Here is a 27,304-nt window from a genome sequence, read left to right as displayed (position 1 = left end):
GGGATACAATGTAAAACAAATGTGGTCTGTCAAGATGGACGATGATGACCCGAAATGTATAGCACAACCGAACAACAAGCATTCTGTACAACAATCGCTAGCTATTTACTTCATGTACCTACACTTTCAGCAAAAGGAGAAAGATTCGCAGTTTCTTGTTCAGTCCAAGCTTCGCCTCCACGTTGTCCAGCGCGCCTAGCATCGCGCTGAATAGCTCCTCCAAGAGATTCATGGTGTAGCCAAGGCTTCCGACTTCTTTCATCTCGGCGAGGATAAATTGCTTCATTTCAATTGAGAGATCGGCCTTGTCCTCGCGGTGAAACATGACTCCGCGGACGATGTCTGCGTTTGGGCTATGTTGCAGCAGGTGCAAAAGTGGGAAGGAGAATTTGCCTTCGGAGAGGTCTTCGCAGAAGCCTTTCTTTGCGGTGTACTAATTCGTTAGTATGTGATATACATACATAGTTGAATAGAAGACATACCTCATCGGACGCAAGGTTCATGTAATCATCACGAATTTGATAGTATCGACCCAGCAGAGTCAAAAGATGCATGAGTTCTGGAACAGGCTGGGATTGCGCTTCGGCTTCTAATAGTCGGAGAACAAGGCGAAAGAAACCCCCGGTCTTGTTGTCGATCATGACGAGATATTGTTTCGTTGAGGGGCAGATTTTTTGATATTTCCATTGCAGTTCAAGGGCCTGGCCGAATGCGAGCGTTTCCAGTTCGTCTACCAGGGTCAGTAGAGCAAAGTGAGCAGGTCGACCTACCTACCTAAAAGGGCGTCTGCACACTCATCTGCATGCTTTACGCCTCTCAACCGGCGGGAACCCTTCACATAGAGATATGTTGCACTGTTGATGGTTTGTGCCTGGCCAAAGACCGCATGCGCTGCAGGCTTTCCGCGTCGAAGTTGGGATTCATCCTGAATGTCGTCGAGCCTGTGCCTGTTAGCGAGGATATAACACAAGTCGGATAACAGACATCAGTGTAGCGTTGAACAGCATAGTTGTGATCTCTGAGATGATCTTGATTGACTCGGCAGGTAGGCTGAACCATGCTTGTAAGCATTCTATCATCCGACCAACGGTTCGTTTCCCTGGAAGCGACTGGGTATATTTCCAAGGAGCGAGCAAAACCTAGTTCGTTAGCTGGGGACTACTATGACTGCAAATGGCACAGCTTACCTCCTCGGCTGGTGCTTTCTCAAAAGGAGCCAGCAGGTCTTTCGTGATGAGTGAAGCTTGTCCATTAGTGAGTGACTCTGAGTATCCGTTGGTAGACTTGGTCATGGCCACTGGGGCGGGATAATTCGGTAGTCTCAGTCCTGCAGTGTAATTCCTTCCAACCAGCTGGGCCCTATCTTCTACCGTCGTCGAAAGGTTCGCTCGTTGATAACGCGGCGAGAACGACTGCCAATAGCTTGCGCCTCCCACAGCGAGGATTGATATGAGCACGAAGTGGCGTAGCTCGTCTGATTTTGATGCAGAGGATGATTTCCACTCTTCGTACTTCTCCATCAAGGTCCTCTCCGCCGACAGGATTTCCTTCTTCATAATTTCCTCCGCTTCACTTTCCTCATAGCCGTATCGGCTCATGAGCACGGCCATTCCGTTGTGAATTCCGTCGAGGCTTCCAGCACGGGCGTGCTCTTCGAACTCTTTGTGAAAGCTGTAAAAGTCGTTGGATAATCCAGCTATCAGGTAGCAAATTTCCGCCAAATGCGAGACAGAATCCAATGCATCCTGGTCGAGGCGCAGTTTCCGCATCGACGGTATTAGTGCGGTTATTAGCCTGCAGAATTAGCCTGAGGAGCCCATGTAGAAGATTGGAGCGATCTACCTCCCGGCAATACTTGTCGTCCGATGTCTCTTGTACTCCTCCCAAGTGATCATTTGCGGAGGTGGAGCCTGTCCCCGTGCAGTCGAGTCGAACACCTCCAGTCCTCGCTTGAAGTCGACTCCGTCTAAATTCCTCCCTGCGCCCTGTACCACGAGTGCGAGAACACTTTGGATGTATATCCGATTCATCTCGAGCTCACATTGGCAATAGCCAAGCTTCACTTGCGATACTACTCCCACGCGAAAGTCCAGCATAAGATTCTCGTGCTATTATGGTCAGATTGTAAGTTTGCATATTCACATAGCACTGCACTGACCGAGACAGGGTCAAGGATGTCCGTGGCGTCTGTGCATAGTTAGCGAGGTTCGGGCGCAAGCAAGGCAACATACCATCCCATAACAAGAGAATGTAGATTAATCGTGTCACTGGCGCTACAAACTCGACTGGACATTCGGGAATCACATAGCGAATCAGATCGCTGGCGTGCCCTCCAACAGCATCGGGGACTCCCTTCCCGGTGATGGCCTTCCATTCCGCCACGACCCTGTCAATTGTGCTCCCGCAGTCATCTTCAATGGTTCGGACACGGTAAGGAAGTGAGTTGAAGAACTTGGCCGGCCTCTCTGCTTCTGGGTTGGGAAGTGAAGAGTATTTGAACGGAAAGTCATCGAGGGTGTACATCGCAGGCAGGAACAGGGTTGCGCTTGCCTGGGTTTACTCGGGGGAGAAGTCCTCTTTAATACCAGGCTTTCCCCACTTCAAAGAAGCAAAGGTGACCTTGCACTTTCTATTGTCAAAGCGGGCAAAGTTGCCGAGCCTGCAGCCCCGTTCTAGCGGCAATTCTAGTTGGCTCACGCGGATGCCCCCTGCAAGATTTCGCATCAGCGTCAGGTTGGTGCAGATGGCGATTGCTCGTCAGCTTACGGGTCTGGCTGAGCTGGAGGCTTGTATGCCAATCGTTTTTTCCGGCTAATGCATCGCCAAATGTCGTGTTCGTGATGAGACACGCGGATGCTCTATCCGAAAGTCTTTATCAAGCTTGACAGTATTGTCTGCGTCCACGCCTTCATCCCCGCGTACTCAGTTACTCAAAAGTTCCAAACAGACTTTCAGGTCGAACGACCATTCTTTAGTTGGGATACCCTCGACATTAGGTTTTGTTGACCTCACGGTCCCTTTGGATAGCTAGCCAAGCTCTCAAGAGCAGAGTCAGCACAGCAATATCCCCCGATTGTCGTGCAAGATCCACAGGTGTGTTCCCTTGATAGTCCAGCATTGTCGGATTTGCACCTTTATCGAGGAGCTTTCGTACTTTGTCGGCTCGACTCCGCTGGGCTTCAACAGCGTAGTGCAATGGCGTACGGCCCCAGCCATCGCTCACATTCAGGTTATAACCGTCGACTGCATAGCGCTCGAGCCAGATATCCCAAGGCCCTTGGGCGTGGAACTTGGCCGTAAGTATCTCTTTGAGCATAGTCACTTTGAGGGGCTCTTCTGTTGACTCGTCCCTTGCAGGGATCCCTTCTGGCAGCGACTTGCGGAAAAGTCGGTATATCTTATCGCGGTCATCATCGACGCTCGGATCCAGGGAGTTGATATCTGAATCAGTTAGCTTTTGCACGATGCGTTGCGGACGGGGGTATTCGGACCAATTCCAGCGTCAAGAGCGTTTGGAATATTCTCCGTCTGGGAAACTGAAACGCATGACAGAAGCTCTTTTGCATAGGCCGCTGCCACCGCCGCTGCATATGCCTGCCAGTCACTGTTCTTGTGCGAATCAGCGTAGTCGCTAACTCCCCGAATCACCAGACATGGGAACCCGTCCATCAAGCCGGCAGCCTCCATTTCCAAGCACAGGGCGCCAAGCTCTGCCCCCAGCTTATCGCGTACAACGGCTGACTTGACCGCCTGGTTTCCGGATGCGATCAGTCCATAGTGAATCCGTGGATCCTTGGAGACCCGTGCGCCCCTAGAAATCACCTTCTTCGGATCGCAGCCTCGACATGTCCTGGAACCACCTCGATGCTCGTAGGAGGACTCGAATAGGATGTCTTCCGTATGATCCGGGTATCCAAACCGCGTCATGCCTGGAAACCTAACCAGCATATCACGAAAAAAGTGCGGAATCTGGCTCATCCCCATCAAGTGATTTGACTGAAGCTCCGACACGGCAGTGAGCACCACATTGGGCGGCTTGTTCAGCATACCAGTACGTTGTAACCGGCCCTCCCTTATAGCCTTCCCATAGTCGTATTGTACGACTCCGCCAAACTCTCCTCCAGGATTGCTCACTATCACATCGCCGAGTCGGACATCGTTATCAGCGCTGGGTACCCCGCCACCGACACCGACCATCAACCCAAAGCGAATACGAGGATACGTTGAAAGCATCTGTGCCGCAACAGCCGCAGCAGAGGCGGTTCCTACCACTCCTGATGGAAGGCACGCAATCACCACGTTGTGGCCGAGAACCTCTCCCAGCGCGTATGTGTTGTGATCATGTGGGGGTTGGGCGAGCCTGGGGTGCGGCTTATCGAGCATGGCTTTGGCAGCAGCCATCTCGAGCGGCAGGGCACATATCCAGCCGATGCTGTAGTCATCGTGTGAGTAGGTCATTGTGTCAGTCGGTCTCGGGTTTGGGTTTGAAGTTTGGTGGACGGAGCGGCAAGGCTGGGGTGAGGACGCGCCTGCCCAGGTGATCTCGGGCGCAAGACGCCAACACTAACACGGACTCCGATCGTATTTCTCAATGATGCCGCGGTGCTGATGTCCACTCTTTGCCGAAAACACTTTTTGTTGACAGAACTTCATCCACTCGATATATATTGCTGTGGGACCATCCACACACGTTATACCAGAACCAAACTCCTGTGTAGTCGGACCGCTAGCTTCTCATCCAGAAGGTAGTTCATCAAGCGCAGCGATGCTAAAACTAGAACAGCTACACAGATACCATTGTGCCATACGCATAGCTGTCTCCCTTTAGGATCAAGCTACCCAAACAAGCCATATATTATCGATTGCATTATGTACACCTCTTCCCTCTCGCTCACTGTTGGCCCATGAGATCCCCCATTTACCTCAAAACCTTCCTCAACGCAGTCTCCAACCACAACTTCGTATACTGCCTGTGCAACCACTCGATATGCGGCGGCATAGGCTTCGTCTCAGCCTTGCCTAGTCCCTGATAGAAGCAACTCTTCAGCCCAAATTCGGCCACACCTTCCTCCGGTTTCACAACGGCGGACATCTCAAAGAGGCCGTCGGAGGCTCGCACGTCTCGTCGGCGCGGAGAGTCGCCGCAGCGCACAACGATGCGCTCGGGGGTCTTTTCGACGACTTCAAAGTGGTCGGTTATCAGGGTACCGACGTCGTAGGAGCTGTTCCGGAGGGATTCGCGCGTCCAAAGGTGTGAGGCTGTTGACGGGTCTTCGTATTTCGAGGAGAGGTATGCGCGCTGGAACGCGTATCCTATCATAGAACTATCGTCAGCATTCCCACTCATGCGTAGCCCAATTGCCGACCGGAAACCAATTCCCGAACCCAGCGCCTCCAGCACCATCTATCAGAAGCAAGGAGAAGAAAGGAGAAGAGATAACGCACCCCACCCACTCCAAAGCCCCGCACAAAACGCCTCAACAAGCTTCCCCTTCTTCTCCAGCAGACTTGGGTTGATATCGGACAGCGGCACGCGGCGAATGCATAGATCGTGCGTCGTAGGGTTCTTCTCCGGATTGAACCTTTGGTGCAGGGCGTGCGCGAAGATCGGGTCTGTGGCCGGCAAAGGCACGAAGCGGTCGTTGCGCGTGTACCAGAAGAAGGCGCCGACCGTGGCCAGGCCCGTGTATGTGCCGAGCTTTAGGGTGCGAGTTATGAGGCCCATTTTGTACAATTCTCGTATGGGATTGAGAGGATTGGCAAGGTCAGAAGGTGAGGATTGAATGGAATGGAATGCAATGGAGGAGAAGATGAGTGTGGAGGTGGAGAAGGGGAGGTTGGGAGATCGGTCGGCGATGACGCCGTCACTGGCCCCGTCACGAGGCACACAAGCTGGACCCGCCGGATCAACTCCGACAGCCTCAGCTTCACCAACACAACACACAACACACCGACACCTCGTCTCGACCAAGCCATCTCCACCGACAAAATCATGTTGATTTCAATCTCATATTAAAAGATAAACGGAATCAACCTCGCCGTCCTCCGATGCCACACCTCCCACTCGCTCCCGAACCGCTCGCGCATCATCCTCTCCTCATCCCTTATCCGAACACCCAGAACCGCGAACCCAACGCCCGTCCCCAGCACCCCCAAAACAACCTGCCACTCCCTTAACAACTTTAGCAACACCGGCGGAATCCAGCACGCAATTGGCGTATCCACCCTCCCCACGATCAACCCCGCATACGCAAAACTCACAAGCACAAGCCCCGTATAGCTCGGGTGCTGCAAGAACCGATACACTCCGTCCGTGACCAGGCGATCGGGTGTCGCGAGCTGGAAGGTAAAGTTCCGGCCAAGGCCGCCGTACGCACTCAATCTGATCCCAGCGCCGAGGGCAAGGAGGGAGAGGAATCCGACCGTGCGTGAGTTCCAGGACACGCGGGTGGGGTTGAGGTGTGCTTGGTAGGGACAGAGGAGGTCGATGAGGGCACGGTCGCGAGGGGAGGACGTTGAGAGGAGGGCTATGAGGGCTGTGTAGAGTGATGCGAGGGTTGAGGCGTGGGTGCCGAGGGTGGAGGGCGTTGTGACGAGGTAGCGGATTCGGTCGGCGGCGTAGGGGGTTGAGGGGGTGTGCGGGGAGGTTGTGCAGAGGGCGTTGAGGTATTGAGCTGCGAGGAGGGCAAGGGAGAGGGTTGTTGAGGATGTGGTTGGCATTTTTAGCTACGCAGTAGATTAGATACGTTGTAGACCCAGCGTAGTGTCGTAGTGTTGTAGTACCGTAAAGGAAGTTGGAGACGTCGGCTTATTACTGATGGCCTGTCCTTATAACCCCGCACATACTCAGGGGACAAACACCTGCACAGACGCTGCAGTCAGCCGACTGCCGAACCTTCTCGCTCCCCGAGATTTGTACAGAGTACGGAGTACATCTACGACAATACACAGATACAAAACCATGTCCGCAGGAAACGAACGCTTCAACGACGAAGCCGCAGACTGGGACAAGAACCCCTCTGTGCAGGAATCCTCGCGGCTCGCCTTCAACGCACTCTCCCCGCTCATCACCTCCCTCTCCGCACAGAAACAAATAGCGACAGGGACAAAGACGGGCCTCCATGTCCTTGAAGTCGGCTGCGGCACAGGCCTGCTGACCCTGCGCGTCGCACCGCTCGTCGCCTCAATCGTCGCCATCGACCCGGCTCAGGGTATGATCGAGACACTAAAGGCAAAGATCGATCCACCTTCCTCACCATCTACATCCACATGTGAAAGCGACAATCTCGAAGCCGACGGCCCGCGGAGTCGCAGTCCCAAGAGCAACATCCTCCCCATCTGCCACCTTCTCAACGACCCTGAAGACCCGATTCTACCACCCGAGGATGAGGCTCCGAATTCAACGGTTCGTCGACGGAAATTCGACCTCATAATCTCCCACCTCGTCATGCACCACGTCCCCGACCTCCGGTCCTTTCTCTCAACATTACACGGGTGCCTCGCGCCCGGTGGGAAAGTGGCACTCACGGATTTCGAGGATTTCGGACCGGAGGCGATCAAGTTCCATCCGCCATCGAAGCTCGAGGGGGTGGAGAGGCATGGGATTCAACGGGAGTCGATGGAGGGGCTTATGGGGGAGGTTGGGTTTGAGGATGTGCGGGTTCAGGTTCGCTGGAGTTTGAGAAAGTCGGTTGAGAAGTGGGAGGGGTGTAGACCTGGGGAGACGATGGACTTTCCATTTTTACTGTGCGAGGGGTTGAGGCCTGTAGCTTGATTTGACTCAATTTGGGGTGTTGGGGACGAGTCATCTGAGTTTCTAGACGGAGGAGTTGCAGTAGGATAGAGCGCTCCATTCAATTGACTTCAATAGAGGATAAGCTAGGACTTGCGGTGAATCATCTCCCCAGCCGTGTTCGGCGCCGTCAATATGACAGGACGGTTCCTGTATGTGATGCAGCACAGTGGTACTTGTGACACCCTAAATCAATCGACCGCGCAGCGCATTTGCTGCAAGCCGCTGGAGCCACAAAGCATACCCTCCAGGCAATATCCGTGTCACATTTATCAGCTCTAGACCAGCAAATTTTTGAACACCATCAACGCAAGGAGAGTTACACCATCTATCTCAGATACACAAAAGTGTCAAAATGACATATCACCCCGCCACAAACCAACTTCCCCCCACCCATCTTCTCAGTCAAAGTTTCGCGTCATGTTGAGCTGCACCGGCGCAGCCTCGATGACAGACTCCATCCCTGGACTGCCACTCCAGATCCCGCGAATCTCAAGGCCAGCCGCCTGCAGCATCTCGATCCACTGGCGCTTGGATCGCTCTGCCCCGGATCCAATGCTCAGCATCTGAATATCCAGCGAGGCCTGCAGCAGTGGCGTGTCCGTATCGGGGAGCACAAAGTCGACGATGATGATCCGGGAGTGCGCATCCATTGCCGCGACAGTGTTTTGGAGGATCTTCTGGCAGATGTGGTCTGGCCAGTCATGGAAAATGGCGCGGAAATAGTATGTTCGTGCACCTGGTTCGTCAGTTCATCCCTTGAAAGCAGAATCTTTGCGGACTTACCTTTGACAGGCTGCGGATCAAGGAAACTGTACGCCATCGCCTCAATAGTCTCGCTAGTATGGCCGGCTACCACCCCGGGCAGATCTTGCAGAATCAGTCTTCCCGGGGCCTGCGGATGCTTCTTCCGAAATCTAACCAGGTCATGGCCTTGGTTGCCTCCAACGTCAACCAGCAGGACGTTGTTGTCGGTAAGAGGGGGCGTCATGAGGCGGTTCAAAGGATACACATCAAACCAGGCCGGCCTCCCCTCGCGCCGACTCGACATGTAGGAGTTGAAGAGGACCTGCTGGTGTCGGCGTTGAGCAAGCCACTCGAATTGACTCTGCCCGACAGCCCAGCACATTGGCGATTGCGAGTAATCCTTAGGAGTTGTATAGTGGTGCTCGCGAAAGTATTCCGGTAGCCTTGCCAGTGTCGGCATTGTCAGATCATATCTGTCGCCGTCAGTCTTGGTTGATGATCTGCGACTGGGATTGACATACATGCATCGTACACCGTCTCTTCCAATGGGTTGAGTCAACATGAATGTCTTGCTATTGGACTGATAAACTTCTGGTTGCGGATTTGCACATAGGCCCAAGGCTGTGATAACCCGCATCAAGCGTACTGCGATCATCCATTAGCTTGCTGCGTGTGCATTGGCTTTGACACTTACCGATCAAGGCTCTCTCGGCATTGGTATGTGTGGAGAGCTCGCTCGCTGAGATTCCTTTCCTCCCTCTACTGATGAGATGGTCAAACACACCAAGGTCAATTGCTGTCCGGAGAGCAGCATTTTGCGGTGGCTGAGAATGGTTAGCCCTTGACATCGATTGGGAAAGTGGCCATCTCGAACCTGGTAGATGAGCCGAAGCACCGTCTCCGTAGGCGTCTCAACGGCGAGTCTTAACTGGTCAATAAGACTCAAGAGCCGACTGTGAGACTGTGGTGACCGGCAACTGCTGGCCTCTTCAACTACCGCTTGTCCAAGCTCGTCTACCAGAGAGAGCAGTTGGTGCGGCTGTAAGGGCTCCATATGTACAAGTAGGATTGGCTTCCGGGTATGCAACGTTCAAGGTTCGTGGTGCAAGAGAAGAGCAGAAATAGTCCCAAGTCCGATCCGTCCTGCGACTCTGCGGCTTTATAGCAGCCTCGCAGGACAATTGGGTCTGAGATGCATTTTTTCCATAGAAAGGGATGAGCAGCTGATAATTCAGACGCCACAATCTCGTCAACGATTTCAAGCAAGTATACTCGTAGAGTTGACAGACTTTGCTAGTATGGGCTCTGCGCCTTGTCGTCGCTTGGCGGAGGCAAGGTAGATTGCATAAATTCGGTGCTATTGAATCTCCACAAAACAGGCACTGCTAGCCGATCAGGGAGCGCCCGGGGGAAGCTGCCAGAGCCTTGGGAATCTGACGCTGTGGTACGAAGTTTTGGTGCCTTGGTCTCCAACTTGATTTGTCGCTGATACCGACGGACTGTCCGGTACCGTCAGCTTGTCTTTGAAAGACCACTTGATAGGCACATATGCTCGGTAGTGGCTTTTTTTTCAGGCATATTAGTGCTTATGTGAGCGTGGCATCGGAATGACCGATGTTGGACAGGCGCAAGGGTCGTGGACGACTACCGGGCAGCTGCTGAAGCTCTGTTCTTGACGGACACTGTTTAGATCAGGACGATCCATCGTCATCTAGCGTGTGGCTTGCTGACTCGCGCGGCCAAAGACTGTGTCCAATTTTAGCCGTGGATGAATCGTGTGGTGGAAAATTGGCAGATGGACTCGATACGTCTACTTCGGGATGGCACACACGTCGATTGCCGCTGCAGTTTGTTCTCCAACGCCTGTGGCTGGCTGATGAAGCCCTGAACACTCTGAAACATCCTGGCATCATCGCACTTGAAGATAAAATAGCCGAGGAGAATTATCAGTCCAGCGCCTCTGTCCGACGGACGCCACAAAGCCAAGGCAAGGACATTCATGGCTCGCACCGGTACTCGAATTCTCCAGAGTTAGCCGTTCAGATTCCCATCAAAACGCGCCAGCCCAACACAAGGCGACTTTCGTGATCCGCAGAACATGCTGCACCTCAAGCTCAAGCTCAAGCTCACAATGCAGGCTTTGGCGCTAGGGAGAAGGTTTTGTCAGTCACTGTCGGGGCCAAAGTTATGCAGCTTCTCCACAAGTCAAACCGACTTCGAGTCTGTGCAGATTTAGACTCTGCGTTAGTCGCGTGGTTGCCGGATCCACTCCAGACTCGGCGATAGCAAGCTGCATCAGCGATGCGTAGGAGGCGAGGAGCAGATGCCGCAATGTGGATTCACCGCCGAAAGCTGAGCAGTCAAGGAAAGCTGATTGCCGCGCCCAGAGTTCGGGGAGGCCGTTCCCAAACCATGAAGAGCCGGTAATCTAGCCAAGTGCTATGGCGGCCAGTTGCCTTGCTCGATCACAAATCTCACATTGGTTCAGAGCTTAAATAGACCAGGGTTCCCTCGGTCTACTGGCTCAGCAAACATAATCTATTCACTCTTCAAAAATGGGAATCCCTCAGTATAACGAGCCCTCAGACGATGTGCCGCAGGTTAATAGTGCAGAGGTGCTGGTTCAACGGTTTGGCCGACTCAATATCTTAGACGACTTGATCCGTTTGCGTGCAACAGATGTTGAGCAAGTACCCATCCTCGCATATCCCAAGCCATCTCAGGATGGCTACGAGTACTTTACCGGTGAGGACTTGGACTGCATGGTCGATCAAGCAGTCTGTGCGCTGATGGAGCTGGGCATCAGACCGGTAAGTCCTTCTCGTGAGCAAACATGATGGCGACTGACGCCGTCTAGGCTAGAAAAGACGGAGAGATTGTTGCTCTCTTCACTCCTTCAGATCTCAACATGGTTGTCACCTTCTTCGCGCTCAGTCGCATTGGTTATACAATTATGATGCTATCGCCACGTCTATCAGCTGCCGCATGCGTATCATTACTCGATAAAGTAGGATGCGACACGCTGTTGTATGGTCAGACAGCGAGCATCCGGGCGACGGTGGGCGAAATCCTCCGGTTGAAACTTGTGACATGCAGACCGATCATTCAGCGGCCTTCCTTGGAGGAATCTTTCGACGGACCCTCGGTGATAGTCCTTCGCCGAAGTCGGAATCGCGAGGAACAGAGGAATCGGATCGCCCTCATTCTTCATTCTTCGGGTTCAACTGGTACCCCAAAGCCGCTGTTCTTGAGCCACAAAGCATTGATGACACATCCATTACGAGGACCAGGACTCACTTCATTCAATTCGCTCCCATGGTATCATCTTCACGGGCTTTCAACTGCATTGCAGGCAATGTACATGAGAAAGGTGGCATTCATGTGGGATGCTACACTACCATTGACAGCTTCATCTGTTGTGGCAGCGCTAGAAGCGGCTCAACCGGAGTCAGTCCAGGGTGTCCCTTATCTGCTTCAGCTTCTTGTAGACAGTTCCAAAGGCCTCGACGCCTTGCGACAGTGCAAGTTGGTCACGTATGGTGGTGCGCCATGCCCTGATGGTCTGGGAGATAGACTGGTTGCGGAAGGAGTGCGTTTCGGCGGTTCTTTTGGTTTGTATGGATAGTCCATACCATTTACTTCGGCAGTACCTTGACTTGCTAACTCATCTTAGGACGGAGGCTGGACTAGTTGCAGAATCAATTACAAGGCCAGCAGGCGATCCATACTGGAATTATCTGCGATTCTTCGACAACATTCGGCCATACATCTGGATGAAGCCCATCGGCCAGAACTTGTATGAGGCCGTTTACCTGTCCGGGCATCCTGCACTGACATCATCGAATTCTGACGAGCCGCCAGGCTCGTACCATTCTCGAGATGTCTTTTCGCCTCACCCCTCTATCGCCGACCGGTGGAAGTACATTTCACGGCTAGACGACAGAATAACATTGATGAATGGTGAAAAGGTACTTCCTCTGCCAATTGAAGGATCGATCAAGCAGAGTCCATTTATTGAAGAAGCAGTTGTCGTTGGCGTGGATAGGGCAGTGCCAGGTCTTCTGGTCTTCCGCTCCGAGGGGGCACAGATATTCTCCGATGAAGAGTATCTGAATCTGATCTGGCCGACGGTGGAAGATGCAAACTCGCGGGCAGAGCAGTTCTCACAGATTGCTCGAGAGATGATCTGTGTTCTACCGTACGGGTCTGTCCGGCCTCAGACAGACAAGGGTTCGATGATCAGAGCCCAGGTCTACATACGATATGCCGACGAAATCGAAGAACTGTACACACGGGTCGAGCAGAAGGCGGATGGCACACTCAAGGCAGACCTCACAACGACCGAGGCTCATCTGATGCGACTATGCCGAGACGAACTTCGGCTACCTATTCCCGACTCAAGGTCTGAGTTTTTCGCAGTGGGGGTCGACAGCCTGAAAGCCATTCAACTCCGTCGCTTGATACTGCGAGACTTCAAGATCGAGGACAGCAAAAGTCTGAGTCAGAATGTGGTCTTCGAGACAGGCAACATATCGACCTTGGCGGCGCATATTGGTGCTATCCAAGATGGTCAGATGATCGAGGAACAGGACCAAGTTCGTGTTATGGAGGAGTTGATCACCAAGCATTCGTCCTTCCGAGTTCACAAACCGGTTCTAGAGCCTAAGAAAAGCCGCAGGGGTGTTGTAAGTTCAATGAAGCCCCTTACTTTCTCAGCTAACGATCTTAGATTCTGACTGGGGCAACCGGTTCAATGGGCGCACACACGCTGCAAAGATTACTGAACGACGACACCGTATCTGTTGTCTACTGCCTCACCAGACGCGATGACCCGAAGCAGGCCATTCTCGACGCTCTTGCTCAGAAAGGTCTAGACGTCCTCTCCTACCGCACAAACAAGATTGTTGCTCTCAAAAGTGCACTGCATGAGCCTGATCTTGGTTTAGACCAACTCACGATTGATGAGATGCGCGATTCCGTGTCTCTGATCATCCACACAGCATGGCCTGTGAACTTTAACCTTCCTCTCTCCAGCTTCGAGCAACACATTCAAGGGTTGAGTAACCTCATTGATCTGTCGTTGTCGGTCCGCATGCCGGCGCCAGCGGTCATGCTCTTCTGTTCTTCAATCTCGACAGCGCTCGGTTCTCCGTCAACAAACATAGAAGAAGGTCCGATAGACGACTTGAGCAGTGTCCTCGACATGGGTTATGCTCGCTCCAAGCTCGTCGGAGAGAAGATCGTAAGCAATGCTCGACAATCCGGCGCAAGAGCATTCTCACTTCGAATCGGCCAAGTATCGGGGCACTCGAAGAAGGGCCTTTGGAACGACTCGGAGGCAATCCCACTTATGATCCGGTCGGCACTCACGCTCAAAGCCCTCCCGGACATCAACACGACATGTTCATGGCTGCCAGCGGATAAGCTCGCGTGTTCGCTTCTCGAAATCGCCCGGGCATGTTCCATCAACTCGCTCGATGAAGACACCAGGGACCGAACTGCCGACGACACAGTCTACAACCTCTGCAACTCCCGGACATTCACCTGGTTAGACCTACTCAAAACTCTGCGCCAGCACGGGTTCGCGTTCGAAACTGTTCCGTTCAATGACTGGTTGAGGAAACTGCGGGAGAGCGAGGCCAAGGGAGAGGAGATGATCAACCCTGCTGTCAAGTTAGCAGACCACTACGAAGAAATGTACGGAGGCAACTCACCTCGAACTCCGAAGACGTTCCTCACCGACAAGGCCGAGCGCGATAGCATGACGTTGCGGAATGGGCGCTTGAGGATAGTTCGAGACGGGATTCTCGCGCGATACGCGCAGGATTGGCTGAAGAGATGGACGGCGGCCTAGTTGGCCATGTGTAGTAGTAATGAAGATGATAACGATGCTGATGGTGATCTATGTCGACGATTAATGTGGTGCTTTGCTGGTTTGTGCTATTCGACTTTGGTCCGTTGATTTGCGGTGTTGTTGTTTGTCTTTGAAGTTGACATTTTTTCGCGCATGTTGTCATGATGCTTCTGCCCACCTGTGCCTCTTGTGATATTAATAGTTCGAGCAAAATAATTGTCAAGTTAAATAATTGTCAAGTTTCAGTATCAAACTCAAGTCCTATCGAGGTCGGGTGTGGGAACACAAGTAACAACGGAAATCATTCAGCGTACGAAGGAGAGAAACGAAACAGGTCTCCCGCGGATTCAGATCTCGAGATACTGGATAAGCCTGCGAGACTTGATCACGATTGATGAGATGCGCGATTCCGTGTCTCTGATCATCCACACAGCATGGCCTGTGAATGTGCTATACTCTACTAAGCATTATCTAATGTTCATATGCATGAAAGATTGGAAGCTACTATCTTCTATTTCGACCTATCTAAGCTAAATCTAGTCCAGTTCAAGCCAAGCTACCGCACGCTAGAGGAAAATCCTATGGATGAAATACAGTAAATAACACAAAAAAGACAAGTCTCAGAGCGTTGTAGCGCTTGTTGCAGTTGCAGTCTAGGCAGTAGATAGAGAGAGACAGAGATTTATTATACAAAAGAACACACAAGCACGCATGCACGCAGTCTGAGGCTGAGGGTATTGGTAGCGGATGCTAGGCTAATAGGGGTACGTTGAAAATTTGTGGGATGACGAATAGAAGAGAAGTGAATGAACAGTCGGGCAATGGGCAGCCTAGGCAAGCATCATCACCGCGAGCGCACCGATCACAGCGATTCCGCTGCTCACAGACAGCCTGCTCCCCGCGCCAGTGAACACAGGGCTCGAAGGCATTGTCGGCGTCCCGTCCGTGTCGATGATGCTGGGCGAGTAGTCCGAGTAATCCGGAGCCTCCGATGTGGCGGGGCTAGCGGCCGTGGGGACAGTCACGAACTGCGAGGAGGACGTGACGATCGTCCAGGATTCGATCGGGGAGGTGTCGGGCGCTGTATAGATGATGCTAGTTGGGGGCACTGAGGGGACCACAGGGTGTGAAATTGAGGGCGAGGGTGCCACTGTAGGGACTGTGGCTGGCGGGGCCGGGGCATCGACGACGCTTTCCTCCGTGGTTGGGGCAGTAGGGGCTGGGGCGGGAGGAGTTGTCGTAGTCGTTGTTGTTTCGACGACAGGCTCTTCTGAGACGGGTTCTGGGATGACTGCTGCGGTTTGCAGGCTCTCGACTGGGCAAAGCGTCGTGGTAATTGTGACGAAGCTGGTGATCTTGGAGACTGGTGCGTCCTCCTCGGCGTCAACGTCGGAGGGGGCACTGGCGGCGGGCTTCGTGGTTGTGGCGGTAGCAGTGCTTGTAGACTCAGACGTGCTGAGATGCTCAGTCTTGGTGACGGTGGTTGTGCTTGTAGTCGGCGGGAGAGTGGTCTCCTCGGCCGTCGAGATCTGCGTCTTGGTGGAAGTAGTCTCAGGGACCTCGGTCTTGGTCTTGGTAGAAGTGGGAGCCGATGTCTCAGGGGCCTCGGCGATGCCAACAATACCAGTCTGGTAGACCTTGATGTAGTTGAGCTCCCAGTACGCCTCCTTGAACTGAGCAGGGTTCTCGGCGACGTAGTTGATGCAGCTCTGCATGGGGTTGCTGGGGTCGCTCAGGGGGCATCCGCTGTCACCATACACGGCTCCGGCCCATTCACCGCAGAAAGTGGTGTCGAGGATGAGCTTCTGGTGGGTGAAGCGCTCCTCGAAGTTGCAGCTTCCCTGGAGATGAGCCATGGGCGTGCCAAACTCGGACGTGTCGGGGTTGCCAGCGGTAAGCGAGGCAGGGATCGAAGCCCGAGGGAAGAACCAGATCTTCAGGTACTCGGCCTGCCACTCCATGGCGTAGACACCGCCACCCTGCTTGTTGAAGGGTGTACCAGACGATCCCTGCTCGCCCTCGACGACACAGCCAATGGTTCCGGAAGCCTCGCCGCACTCGCTCGAGGTTAGGTCGCCGGACATTTCGTAGCCGCCGCCGACGTCGCAGGACCCACTGGTGTGCAGGACAATCTTGTTCGCTTCGTGCATGTTGACACCTTCGATGATATCGATCTCGCCATCGTACGGCCAGTTCGGTCCAACCGTCCAGAAGGCAGGCCATGTACCACAGATACTACCGGGCATGTGCTGGATATCAACGACGTATAGACCTTGGTCAAAGTACTCGTTGCTCTCGATACGGACGGACTCACGGCCCGGGCCTGAGGGTGAAAGAACTGTGTCATAGTCAACGCCCAGGTACAGGCTTCCGGTATCAGTGATCTTGGCGAGGCCGGAGTTCTCGGCGTGGCTCTGGTTGACGTAGGTGACGAAGCCGTTTGTCGGATCGGCTCGGTCGAAGAAGTTGAAGTGGTTGAGGATGTTTTCGCCTTCCCAAGACGTCTGCAGCTTGTAAGTGCCTGTGGCCTGGGCGAGGCCCGGGAGGACCATGGCAGAGGCGGCGAGAGAGCCCACCCTGCGCAGCAAGGATGAGGAAGACATGGTGGATTAGATTCAGTCGGAATAAAGACCGCTGTTGCTTTTGTTTCGAGATGCGATTTAGGTTACAAAAGAGGGGCTTTTTAGCTTGTGAACTGCGCTGGGCAGATGCAAGGAGATCGATCAAGATCTGGGTTAGAGAATGGAAGACGACCGTCAAGGCCGTGCAAAATCTGAAAGGAAAGAAAAATGCAGAGTCAATCTGCAATGACGAACAGGCCCGATAAAGAATGTAAAGGGCAAAGACGACAGAAAGGAAGGACAATGATTTGCGACAGAGAAGAAGTATGTGAGAGGGAGGATGGCGCGGACCCTGGGCAACGGCACATATATACGAACCCCAAAGAAAGCTCCCACATGTTTGGGATCTGGACTGCCTGCTCCATTGCAGCTCAATCAGGTAACAGGACCCAATTTTGACGGTGGCTTTAACCATTCCAGCGGTGTTACTGGCTGGTGACTGGCAGCGTGGTGCGAGGTGTCTTGAGCGGTTAAAATTGATTCAGCGAATCAAAGCACAGAGTGCAGTCGAGGGCAAGAGACCAGCGACCAGCCAAGATACTTGATTCCTTGTCGAGCATGTTCGGCTGGTCCGGCGACAAAGTGAGCGCTGTGGCGGCTCCACAGTGGCAGACTCTGAAACGCGACCAGACTGGCCAGAGTCAACTTGAAACAGGGGATGCACCAGCACTCGGTTTGCGCCTGAACAGCGAGAAATGCCAGCGAGCTGCAGAACAAACAGTTCTTGAGCCATCTTTCCTCTCTTAATCAATGTGTCTGCTGTCAGTAATCTCTCTTGTCAGCCTGACAGCAGACATTGACAATGAAAGTGTCACGGCAACAAACATTCCTGGGGATGACGGATCATCGTGGCTTTGCCGCCACAGGGGAAAATCACCGATCGGGAGCGCCAATCCGAGCCCAGCGTCGCACCTTGAGCATTGCTAATTGCAAAGCGGGTGAGGTGCGAGCCGTGATTGACCGGTGCATCCGGTCGAGACTCTGTCGACGTGAGAACCTTTTTGCTTGTGGAGAACGACTTTTTGCTGAGGAAACCAAAATTCACGCCTAAAATTGAGGCAGGGGAACCGAAGAGAGGTTCGTTCGTTGGATAGAAGAGGGGAAGCCAGGCCCCAGCTTGACTGCTTGAGGGTGTGACGGAGTCCAGACTCGAGAGACACTGCAACGCAACTGCAGAAGAGGGTGATTCTGCCGCCGCCTGAGGCATCAACAAGTTTCCTGGCAATCCCGCATCACAGCACACCGCGAAGAGCAACAGTTTCTTCTGGTCTCGGCCACATTACGCATAGTACAAATTAGTATCAAACTAAACTTCTAATCCAGCCAGTTCCATGGATTCCACAACTCATCCATGGAACTCCCCTTCCTTCTTCAAGCTCATCCACGGTCAGCGCGACTTGGCACGGGCAGCTCTAGAATTATGAGCACAATCTTACTAAGCTTTTCATCCAGCTTCACAACACCAACTCTATACAATGGCTGATATCTATGGTCATTGATCATCATGATGGGGTCCATGGAAACTACTGCCGGGTCCAAATCTTGCCAAGCCTCACGTAACTCGTTTCGATTTCAAATAAATATGTCCCAGGTCACACCGTGGATCAGGTTGGCGTACTGTAGCACCCGATCTAGTAAATATATAGTTGCCCTTGCTGTGAAAGGATCAAGCTTAGACCATCACCCCGCTAGCACCTCCAGATGGTGATCCTTCACTAGGAGAGTACCTACCATAATATTCTGATAATGCATCAATGAGCAGAGAATTGCAACTATACGGGAATATGGCCTTACTCTGACGCGGCTGTAGCGCCACTAGAAAGAGGTCAAGGCATGGGAAGTCAAAGCCTCATACCACGCGGGACTGACGTATCATTATGGGTCTCTGTCTTGAGAAGGGAGGAACTGCCAGGGATTATCCTCTCATGCGAATTTGATTCCTTGAGGACGAGTCTGCTGCCTCTCACAGACCGTTATTTTTACAAGGACATGTACAGACTATGTTTAGGAGACTCCAGTGGTGCCAGATAGCCCAAATAATAGACCGCCGAGAATAATTTTCTTACAGGTCTCTATAAAACCTTACTTCACCATCTATATAAGCCTGATAGGACGATCCAACTCAATAAATAATGTTACCAGGGCACGGTCAGCCTGAATCTCGCTAAGCCGGTCGAGTTTAAAAGAGGCATGCTTGATGAGACTCCAAGCAACTGATAATGCAAGATCTAGTCTATCCTGAGTCTATTGGAGTGACAAATATATCTTTTCGAGGTTACTTTGCAGGCCCATAGAGGCACTCGGGCCATTAGGACTAGATGACATTCTGGGGCTGAAACCGTTATGCCAACCAGTGACCAAGTATTCAGGGAATGACTAGAGGATGCCCTATTAATGACATCTTGAAGTCAGCAACGGCTTTGACTTTCCATATCAGATATCACCGACCACTTGCAGCGGAGTCCGGAGTAGATCCGACTGACAAGGTATATTGTTGATATGAGGATATTCCGCCCGGATCTGCGGCGCAGCCAAGGCTGCCCGGCAAGCCATATCGATTCACAGCCTGCAACCATATCCGAAGTAAAACTGCCATTCGTGGTCGTCATTTGCCTTGGGTTGGTGGTGGATAAAGGTGATCATCCTTCTTGTGAACAAACACGTGACATTGTTGTGCATGTCTTGAATGCAAAATCTTGCCGCACCTTCCGAATTCTCTGCCAATCAAACAACACCAGCGTTGGGCGTTTTCCTCTTTTCGAGTCTTTCGCCCTCAATAACCCTTATCAATGATCGCGTGAACCCAGTCTGCTCAAATCCCAAGTCCACGTTGCTGGGCAGTGGGTCACAGAACCGCGCGATGGTGGAAACACAAGCAAAAACCGCTGCTCATCATCAAGCCGTGCAGAAGTGGTGCAGAACTTGTTGTCGCGGATGTTGGTAACTTGGCCGTCTATCTCTGGCCAGCTCGAACGATAACTGTTTTGCGCGGTATCGCCCTTCCAGGCTCTCAAGTTTTCCAAGCTGTCGTTGATAACGGTCGAATTTGTGACCACCCAGCCGTCTCATGACTATTTGTGCACGAGTCTGACCCCGGCCAGCGCTACATCTCTCCACTTTGCGACAAGTGTGGCCGCTCAATTCTCGACGCCGCGTCCCCCGGAAAATTCCATGCAGGGGAAATTTCACGAGCGGCGAACCTGTTGTGTTGTACCCCGTTGTGGTGCAGCTTTACGTTCTTATAGTTGCAAATAATGGAGTCAATAGTCTGATCACCCATGACACTTTTTGACATCGATAGATCTTGGGTGACCCAAAGATTGAAGAGGAGAACTGGGTATTCAACTTCTGGAAAGAGCAGTTGACACGGACATTTGTTCGATCCAACTGGTCTGTGTTCTTGAGAAATGACTTTGATCGCTGCTGGAGAACAAAGTTCGACTAGGCGAGGTTTACCGAAAACAGAAGGAGGCCTCTTGCGGCCTTGCGATGGCTTACTCTAGTCGCGCCGGACCCATACTTTATTTCTCCTCCTGCTTGGCATACTGCAACACAAATTCTTCACCTTGGTTGAAGGGACACTATCTGCGTCTTGCATTGTTCCGAATCTGGATGTCGCCTTGACATTGATTCGAAAAGAAATGGCAAAGCAGTGAACGTGCGGAGCCCCGTATACCGGATTTGCGGGTAAAACGAAACAAGGTGGAGCCATCACGGACCCAAGAACCTTGGTACCGACAAGACGCTACGAAAGTCTGCTTGCCTCTATCTGGATCCGGGGTTGGTCTTTGACGAATGATGTGCGACAAGGATTGGTGATAGGCGTCCTAATTGAGGCAACTCAAGAACTGAAGTCCCTACTACTGACGCGACTGGAGGCTTTGCGCCTAAACGGCACATTTTACCCTGGATGGGGAATGCGTGTCAGGAACACGTCGGAGCAAGTAGAGTTTAAATCGATCGATCGCCCTGGAACCGACCTCCTTATCCGTTTTAAAGGGAAGATCGATCTCGTCGAGGTGAATAAAGACTTGGACGCTGGACTGTCTGGATTGGAAGTGAAAGTGGTCAGTCGCTCGCTATCATGTCTTCAGACCTCGTTCCGGCGCTCCCCCCGCCACCGGGGAAGGTATCCAACTTTGTAAACCCAACAAACTGCGCTGCAAAGTTCATTGCTGTCAATGCCGTCTTTCTACCCATCGCCTTGGCTGCGTTGGGTATTCGTATATGGACACGGGCTTTTATCGCCCGCGGTTTTCGTTGGGACGATGGTATGTACAGCTACCTAGCTTTCCAAGTGGATTTTCTATACTGACAATCTGAAGCGTTGATGATAGTCTCATTTGTATGCATTGCGCCTAGCTTTTGGAATAAAGTCTAACTAGAGCAGGTCATGTCAATCGTTTTGAGCGCTGTGACGCTGGATAGTAAGTGGATCATTCTTGCATGTTGTTGCATCTCGTCTAACAGTGATAGTGCTCAACTGGGGCCTGGCAGTACACATGTGGGATGTCCCTACCAGTGATATCTCGCCCATGTTTATGAAGGTGAGCAAGATATAACATAGATCCGAACCGCGGCTAAGATAACAGCTCAACCTCGTTGCCGCCATCGTCTACTGCGCCGGCACTGGATTTCTCAAGGTGTCGGTGCTGCTGTTCTATACGCGCATTTTTCCGAGTCGCAACTTCCACATCGCCATCTGGATTCTCGTATTCATTGCAGCTGGTTACAACATTGCAAGTGTGCTGGCCAATGTGTTTAGCTGCAATCCGATTGCGAAGAGTTGGGACCTGAGCATCACTCACGGGACATGCATGAACCGGCCGGTGTTTTATTTTGCCAACGCTGGACTGGGCATTTTCACCGACTTTGCCACTGTCTTGGTTCCAGTGTACGTATGCCTCGCAGCGATTATGAGCAAGCATGCTGACCTGTCAGACCATGGCTGCGAAGACTGCAGATGCCACTGCGGCAGAAGATTGCTGTCGGGGCTATCCTGGCAATGGGATGCTTGTAAGTAATACGATCGCTGGACTATCTGACCATGCTAACAAAGACAGTGTCGGTGTCGTTAGCTGCGTCCGTCTTTCTAGTCTTTACACACTCCAGAACAGCACCGACTTGACATGTATGTCGTCTTTCCCCGGATCTCGACTTGAGCTGACAATATAGGGACCACCACCAACGCACTCATGTGGTGTGTGATCGAACTCAATTTAGGAATCACCGGCGGCTGCGTCACTGTTATGCGACCGTTTGTGCGCCGCTACTTCCCCCGCCTCCTGGGCCTGTCGTCGAACAGCAGTGGAAATGACTATTCCTCTCGAACAAAGTCGCATTCTCACCCCCTCCACTCCTTCCCACGCGACGAGCAGCCCGACTTCTCCGGCCACCGGCACAAATACTCAACAGCTCTCAAGTCCGGCCCAGACAACTCGAGCGAAGAGCTCATCCTCGCCAGTACACCACCGGGGAAGGAGCTGGATGGGATCATTCGAACAGTGGAGTTTGACATCAAGAAGACGGTAGGGCCGTCGTAGCTTGCGCCGGCTCGTCGGTCGGGATGACGTCGGATGATATTGATTTAGCGATTTCTTTCATACCACATATAGTCTTCAGCAATAATAGTAATTAACCCCTCGAACCGCCACGTGCCCGACTGACCCGGCACACTGGAAGCTGCATCCTTGGCCGGAGGTTTATCGCAGCCACAACCTCTGCCGAACTGAAAGGGGCATGAAGAAGACCAGCTCTGCCAATGACGGAGCGAGGTCTGCGCCCGAGGGTGGAAGCATCTCCACGGCACTATTCAAGTGTCGGCGCACTAGCGGCGAACTAGCCCTGAAGATTTGAGAAAGCAGCGTCTTTGCTCCACCACCTTACAAATGCAACGGAACATTCGAAGCTTGGAACTCTGGAACAGGGCAAGAATTGGTCTTGGACCGAAAAGGTAACCCACCGCAACCGTCTCTGAGCCCCGGCTCGGGACTCCCCTCTGGCACGACTGCCGGCCCCCAGGCTATTGTCGCCATGTATTTGTACCTGGCGATCGCGTCACTTTTCGTCCTCCTCCTTTCTCTATCACCTCTCGCTGAGGACTTGACTATCGTCGCCATGCGTGTCGCTTCTGCCCTGCCCCTGGCCGGCGTCCTGTCGCTAGTGGCTTCCTCCTCTGCGCAGCAGTCGGATAACCTAGGCTGTAACACGCTGAGCGGCAGCCTGACTGACTCTGTCTTCTTCCCCGAGTCGACAGTGTACCAAAATGAGTCGCAGAACTTCTGGTCGAATACGGAGATCATGTCGCCGTCGTGTGTGTTTCGGCCTGCGTCGGCGGAGGAGCTGGGTGAGGCGATCAAGTTGTTGAAGAGCGTCAATGCGCAGTTTGCTGTGCGTGGTGGTGGACATATGGGAATTCGGGTGGGTGGACCACACTACGTATACAGAGGAAGTGCAGCGATGCTGACAGACTAGGGCTCGAACAACATTGACAACGGCGTCTTGATCGTCATGTCGGCCCTCAACACCCTGGAACTAAACGACGACCAGTCGATCCTCTCCGTTGGCCCCTCGTACCGGTTCGTCCCCCCGTCTCGTCTACAGACAAACGCAGCTAATGGCAATAAACAGCTGGGGCGACGTCTACTCCTGGCTCGAACCCTACGGTCTCGCTGTCGCGGGTGGCCGCCTCTCCCCCGTCGGAGTCCCCGGTCTTCTGTTGGCGGGCGGCGTCAACTTCTACGGCAACCAGGTCGGCTTCAGCTGTGACACCGTCGTCAACTACCAAGTCGTGCTTGCCGACGGCTCTGTCGTCGAGGTTAACAAGGTCAGCTACCCGGACCTGTTTTGGGCGCTTAAGGGAGGCAGCAGCAACTTTGGTCTTGTAACTCGGTTTGACATGCAGACGATCTCGTCGTCGAAGATTTGGGCGGGATCGTATACGGTTTCGGAGGAGTATGTTGATGAGTTCTTGAAGGTGAGATGAGCCATTGGATTTCCAGGTTTTTGGCGACAAGACTAACGGGACAGGCTATTGCGACGTACGCGGCCGACATCTCCGACCCCAAGACGCACATTGTTCCTGCGCTGGTTCCTTCGCCTGGCGCGGCGACGCTCGCCTCTGCGATTCTCTTCTACGATAGCCAGGATGAGCAGTTTCCTGCGGCTTTCAAGCCATTTACCGATATTCCGGCCGTCTCGAGCACGCTTGCTTTCAAGACTCTTTCCGAATTCTCCGCTGAGCTTGGCCAGATGGTCACTGATGGAATCAAGTACGTCCCCCAATTCCTAGTAATTATTTATTCAGTATACTCACAATTGATAGCGACATCTTCGTCGCCGGCACAGTCGTCGGCACAACCATCAAAGACCTCCACCGCGGCATCAGCATCATCAACAGCACCTTCTTCGAGCGCCTCCCCAGCTTGTACGCGCAAATCCCCGCCGAAAACATCGCCATCATCCAACTGGACTGGCAACCCATCGGCGCGCTCTGGATGGACGCCTCCGCCAAGGCCGGCGGTAACGCGCTCGGTCTCGACGCCTCGAAGGTGTATCTCGCGTACGCCGAGGTGGTCGAGTGGACGGGCGCCGAGTACGATGACATCGTGCTGCAGTGGGTTGAGGAGACGACGTATGCCATTAACAATGCGACGCAGAAGAAAGGGTTGTATGATCCGTTCAACTACATTGGAGATGCGGCGGGGTTCCAGTCGATTTTCCCGGGCTATGGCGCGGAGAACCACCAGCGGCTGGTCTCCATTGCGCAGAAGTATGATCCCGATGCGACGTTTCAGTCGTTGATGCCTGGTGGGTTTAAGGTGTATTGACCTTTGAATCTCAATCACATACCTATCTTTCTTCTCATTGTATCTACCTTATCTTTGTCGTTTGTACATCCCATTCTCAGACCTGATTGTCGGCCCCAAGCGCCACAATTCTGAAACACACCCTAAAATCTCCCGCAGGATCCAGACGCCTGCCCTGTTTGGTCAACTGCTTTCCCTGCACCCGCTCGGTAATTGCCCCCCAGTCAATCAAATGATTGTCAATCCGACCCTGAAACCCAGGTGGCTGCGCTCCGCTCGGGCGGCAGCACACTTCATTGGCACCGACGCACCGCTTGACGCCGGCACTGGGCCTGCGCTCATTAAAGGGCAAACGCTGCAGTGGACTTGTCGCTCACCTACTTTTCAGTGCCCGTCTTGGGAGATAACCAAGACTAAGTCCCTGTCAGCCCAGGTCACACTGCATACGGGAAGATTTATTAGAACGAGTGCATCGCAAACAAAACAGACGCTTGGCTGCGCAGCCACCTGTCGGAGAATTGCATCCGCCCTTTGTCCTTTATACTCCGGAGTGACACCTCGATTAATCTGAAACAGGCCCAGAGCTCGATCGATCAGATCGATGCGCTGGACCATTGATGTTCAGTTGGTGAGGGATGCGTTCTGAAACGTCATGGCTGTCGGGCCACACCGCGCCTGGTCCTGAATTCAGGGCTGATGGAACCATCGCCATCCATGTCTCCATGTCCATTCTCCACTTCCAGGGTGCACCTTATCTTCGGCGCGTATAAAGCATTCGTCCCCTCCATCCGGTCTGCTCGATTTGACTTTGTTGATCATCGCCTCATCCTGTTCTTTCTTCTTTTCAGTCATTCCTTCTTTTGAATTTGACATTCATTCATTCTTTTCTCGACACTCCTTTTGACTTATTTTGATTTGATCTTCAACATGCGTCTCCTCAACGCACTGGGATTGATTCCCCTAGTGGCTGGCCACACAATTATGACGACTCTATATGTCGACGGCGAGAACCAGGGCGACGGCGTCTGCATTCGCATGAACCGTGATCCTGAACATGCTACTTTCCCCATCGAACCGCTCGCGAATGATGCGATGGCTTGCGGTACGCCTTCTCCCCAGAATCCTTACCTCTCTACAAATAATGTACTAATGGGTATGTACAGGCTACGACGGCGAAACCGCCTCAGCACGCATCTGCCCCGCCGCGCAAGGCAGTACCCTGACCTTTGAATTCCGCGAATACGCCGATGGCAGCTCGCCCGGCTCAATCGACGAATCCCACAAGGGCCCCTGCGCAGTCTACATGAAGCGCGTGCTGCACGCCGACGCCGACAACAACGCCGCGGGCCCCGGGTGGTTCAAGATCTGGGAGCTGGACTACGACTCGTCCGACGGCAAGTGGTGTACCGAGAAACTCATCGAGAATAACGGCTTTCTCTCTGCAAAGATTCCGCAGGGGATTGAGCCCGGTCCATACCTTGTGCGCACCGAGTTGTTGGCCCTGCATGCGGCGCAGGATGACCCCCGTGACCCGCAGTTCTATGTTGGGTGCGCGCAGGTTTTCGTCGAGGGTGTTGTCGGGAGTGGAGACAAGGTTCGGCTCACTGAGGGGAACACGGTTACCATCGACGCCTCGACGTACGAGCTCAGTATCCCCGGGTTAACCTTCAACATCTACGAAACCCCCCTCGCCCTCCCGTACCCAATGTACGGCCCCGCCGTCTACACCGGCTCCGCCTCCAATTCCCGCTCAGGAACCGGCAAAGTAATGACCCAAGTCCGCGGGCTCAAACCCGCCGGCTGCATCCTGCAGCGCGACGACTGGTGCGGCTTCGAGGTCTCGGACTACACCGACCAAGACGGGTGCTGGGCTTCGTCGAAGGAATGCTGGGACCAGGCGGACGTGTGCTGGAACACGGCGCCGCCGACGGGGAACAAGAACTGCCAGCTGTGGCAGGACAAGTGCACGAATATCGATGAGAACTGCGAGGCGGGCAACTGGACGGGGCCGCCGAACAAGGGCAAGGTGCTTACGCCGGAGCTCAGTAAGGTGGCGGGGTCGATTGAGCCGCTTGCCAAGGGGGCGGCATCTTCGAGGAAGCATCGGCGGTGGGGGCATTAGATGCCTTCCATAGCCTTTGCTTCTGGGTTTGCCTCTGGCCTTTGATCATTCGTGTATCCATATCATCTATAGACAGCAACAACAATCAACTAGTTAAGCCTGCTCTATCTCTCGGTCGCGGTTGCTCCCATTCTTATATCGTAATTACCATTCGAGGGAAGGGCAACCCAACGCACCTGCCGTTCCCATCAAGCTGGTCATGCGTCGCTCCTTGCCTACTTTTGAGATTTCTGTAAAAGGAAGGTACGTTCCCTCTGACCTGGGTCGCACCTTTCTTAGTTTGAGGTCTCGCTGATAATGTAAAGGAAGGAGCGGCCGATCGTGCCCTGCCGTTTTTGTCAACTCGGCCGTGGGTCGCCA

General features: G+C 53.2%; 13 protein-coding genes across 13 annotated transcripts; 6 read left to right on the top strand and 7 right to left on the bottom strand.

Annotated features, from left to right (window-relative positions):
- Window positions 1-23: 23 nt before the first annotated feature.
- Window positions 24-2,632, bottom strand: BJX68DRAFT_239459 (bifunctional terpene synthase/polyprenyl synthetase family protein). Its single transcript, XM_071040546.1, has 8 exons — window positions 2,232-2,632; window positions 2,159-2,187; window positions 1,843-2,108; window positions 1,188-1,794; window positions 985-1,139; window positions 775-941; window positions 483-730; window positions 24-433 (listed from the first exon to the last, which is right to left on the bottom strand). The coding sequence occupies exons 1-8, from the start codon at window positions 2,521-2,523 to the stop codon at window positions 119-121; spliced, it is 2,079 nt and encodes a 692-aa protein (XP_070897827.1). The 5' UTR covers window positions 2,524-2,632; the 3' UTR covers window positions 24-118.
- Window positions 2,633-4,798, bottom strand: BJX68DRAFT_239457 (nucleoside phosphorylase domain-containing protein). The gene is made up of 2 exons (XM_071040545.1): window positions 3,492-4,798; window positions 2,633-3,441 (listed from the first exon to the last, which is right to left on the bottom strand). Exons 1-2 carry the CDS (start codon window positions 4,456-4,458, stop codon window positions 2,993-2,995), a joined length of 1,416 nt encoding a protein of 471 aa, XP_070897826.1. The 5' UTR covers window positions 4,459-4,798; the 3' UTR covers window positions 2,633-2,992.
- Window positions 4,799-5,841, bottom strand: BJX68DRAFT_239455 (uncharacterized protein). Its single transcript, XM_071040544.1, has 2 exons — window positions 5,446-5,841; window positions 4,799-5,313 (listed from the first exon to the last, which is right to left on the bottom strand). Exons 1-2 carry the CDS (start codon window positions 5,723-5,725, stop codon window positions 4,919-4,921), a joined length of 675 nt encoding a protein of 224 aa, XP_070897825.1. The 5' UTR covers window positions 5,726-5,841; the 3' UTR covers window positions 4,799-4,918.
- Window positions 5,842-6,012: 171 nt separating this feature from the next.
- On the bottom strand, window positions 6,013-6,720 carry BJX68DRAFT_268038 (methyltransferase family protein; the record flags this gene model as incomplete). Its single annotated transcript, XM_071045975.1, has 1 exon — window positions 6,013-6,720. One exon carries the CDS (start codon window positions 6,718-6,720, stop codon window positions 6,013-6,015), a length of 708 nt encoding a protein of 235 aa, XP_070897824.1.
- A 241-nt stretch (window positions 6,721-6,961) lies between these two features.
- On the top strand, window positions 6,962-7,774 carry BJX68DRAFT_268037 (class I SAM-dependent methyltransferase; the record flags this gene model as incomplete). The annotated part of the gene is made up of 1 exon (XM_071045974.1): window positions 6,962-7,774. The coding sequence occupies one exon, from the start codon at window positions 6,962-6,964 to the stop codon at window positions 7,772-7,774; it is 813 nt and encodes a 270-aa protein (XP_070897823.1).
- A 209-nt stretch (window positions 7,775-7,983) lies between these two features.
- On the bottom strand, window positions 7,984-9,866 carry BJX68DRAFT_108781 (S-adenosyl-L-methionine-dependent methyltransferase). Its single transcript, XM_071035881.1, has 5 exons — window positions 9,414-9,866; window positions 9,234-9,363; window positions 9,061-9,184; window positions 8,579-9,012; window positions 7,984-8,531 (listed from the first exon to the last, which is right to left on the bottom strand). Exons 1-5 carry the CDS (start codon window positions 9,591-9,593, stop codon window positions 8,194-8,196), a joined length of 1,206 nt encoding a protein of 401 aa, XP_070897822.1. The 5' UTR covers window positions 9,594-9,866; the 3' UTR covers window positions 7,984-8,193.
- A 1,100-nt stretch (window positions 9,867-10,966) lies between these two features.
- BJX68DRAFT_239452 (uncharacterized protein) lies at window positions 10,967-14,647 on the top strand. The gene is made up of 4 exons (XM_071040543.1): window positions 10,967-11,349; window positions 11,397-12,154; window positions 12,213-13,224; window positions 13,269-14,647. Exons 1-4 carry the CDS (start codon window positions 11,095-11,097, stop codon window positions 14,391-14,393), a joined length of 3,150 nt encoding a protein of 1,049 aa, XP_070897821.1. The 5' UTR covers window positions 10,967-11,094; the 3' UTR covers window positions 14,394-14,647.
- Window positions 14,648-14,880: 233 nt separating this feature from the next.
- eng2 (putative GPI anchored endo-1,3(4)-beta-glucanase) lies at window positions 14,881-17,332 on the bottom strand. The gene has a single exon (XM_071040542.1). The coding sequence runs from the start codon at window positions 16,994-16,996 to the stop codon at window positions 15,224-15,226; it is 1,773 nt and encodes a 590-aa protein (XP_070897820.1). The 5' UTR covers window positions 16,997-17,332; the 3' UTR covers window positions 14,881-15,223.
- Window positions 17,333-17,356: 24 nt separating this feature from the next.
- Window positions 17,357-18,148, bottom strand: BJX68DRAFT_239449 (uncharacterized protein). Its single transcript, XM_071040541.1, has one exon. It carries the CDS (start codon window positions 17,745-17,747, stop codon window positions 17,496-17,498), a length of 252 nt encoding a protein of 83 aa, XP_070897819.1. The 5' UTR covers window positions 17,748-18,148; the 3' UTR covers window positions 17,357-17,495.
- A 1,197-nt stretch (window positions 18,149-19,345) lies between these two features.
- On the top strand, window positions 19,346-20,463 carry BJX68DRAFT_239448 (uncharacterized protein). Its single transcript, XM_071040540.1, has one exon. It carries the CDS (start codon window positions 19,514-19,516, stop codon window positions 19,805-19,807), a length of 294 nt encoding a protein of 97 aa, XP_070897818.1. The 5' UTR covers window positions 19,346-19,513; the 3' UTR covers window positions 19,808-20,463.
- Window positions 20,464-21,098: 635 nt separating this feature from the next.
- On the top strand, window positions 21,099-22,557 carry BJX68DRAFT_268033 (uncharacterized protein; the record flags this gene model as incomplete). Its single annotated transcript, XM_071045973.1, has 8 exons — window positions 21,099-21,285; window positions 21,340-21,359; window positions 21,405-21,441; window positions 21,491-21,561; window positions 21,607-21,908; window positions 21,956-22,030; window positions 22,078-22,145; window positions 22,190-22,557. 8 exons carry the CDS (start codon window positions 21,099-21,101, stop codon window positions 22,555-22,557), a joined length of 1,128 nt encoding a protein of 375 aa, XP_070897817.1.
- A 574-nt stretch (window positions 22,558-23,131) lies between these two features.
- BJX68DRAFT_276467 (FAD-binding oxidoreductase) lies at window positions 23,132-24,843 on the top strand (the record flags this gene model as incomplete). Its single annotated transcript, XM_071048104.1, has 5 exons — window positions 23,132-23,434; window positions 23,489-23,592; window positions 23,645-23,990; window positions 24,044-24,285; window positions 24,339-24,843. The coding sequence occupies 5 exons, from the start codon at window positions 23,132-23,134 to the stop codon at window positions 24,841-24,843; spliced, it is 1,500 nt and encodes a 499-aa protein (XP_070897816.1).
- Window positions 24,844-25,639: 796 nt separating this feature from the next.
- On the top strand, window positions 25,640-27,043 carry BJX68DRAFT_239445 (lytic polysaccharide monooxygenase auxiliary activity family 9 protein). Its single transcript, XM_071040539.1, has 2 exons — window positions 25,640-25,924; window positions 25,986-27,043. The coding sequence occupies exons 1-2, from the start codon at window positions 25,750-25,752 to the stop codon at window positions 26,942-26,944; spliced, it is 1,134 nt and encodes a 377-aa protein (XP_070897815.1). The 5' UTR covers window positions 25,640-25,749; the 3' UTR covers window positions 26,945-27,043.
- Window positions 27,044-27,304: the final 261 nt, after the last annotated feature.

The sequence above is a fragment of the Aspergillus pseudodeflectus genome, assembly GCF_044049435.1.
Source record: "Aspergillus pseudodeflectus strain CBS 756.74 chromosome Unknown BJX68scaffold_28, whole genome shotgun sequence".
Classification (NCBI taxonomy): domain Eukaryota; kingdom Fungi; phylum Ascomycota; class Eurotiomycetes; order Eurotiales; family Aspergillaceae; genus Aspergillus; species Aspergillus pseudodeflectus.
Note: the sequence above shows the minus strand (reverse complement) of the source record. Positions and strands in the feature narration are given on the sequence as shown.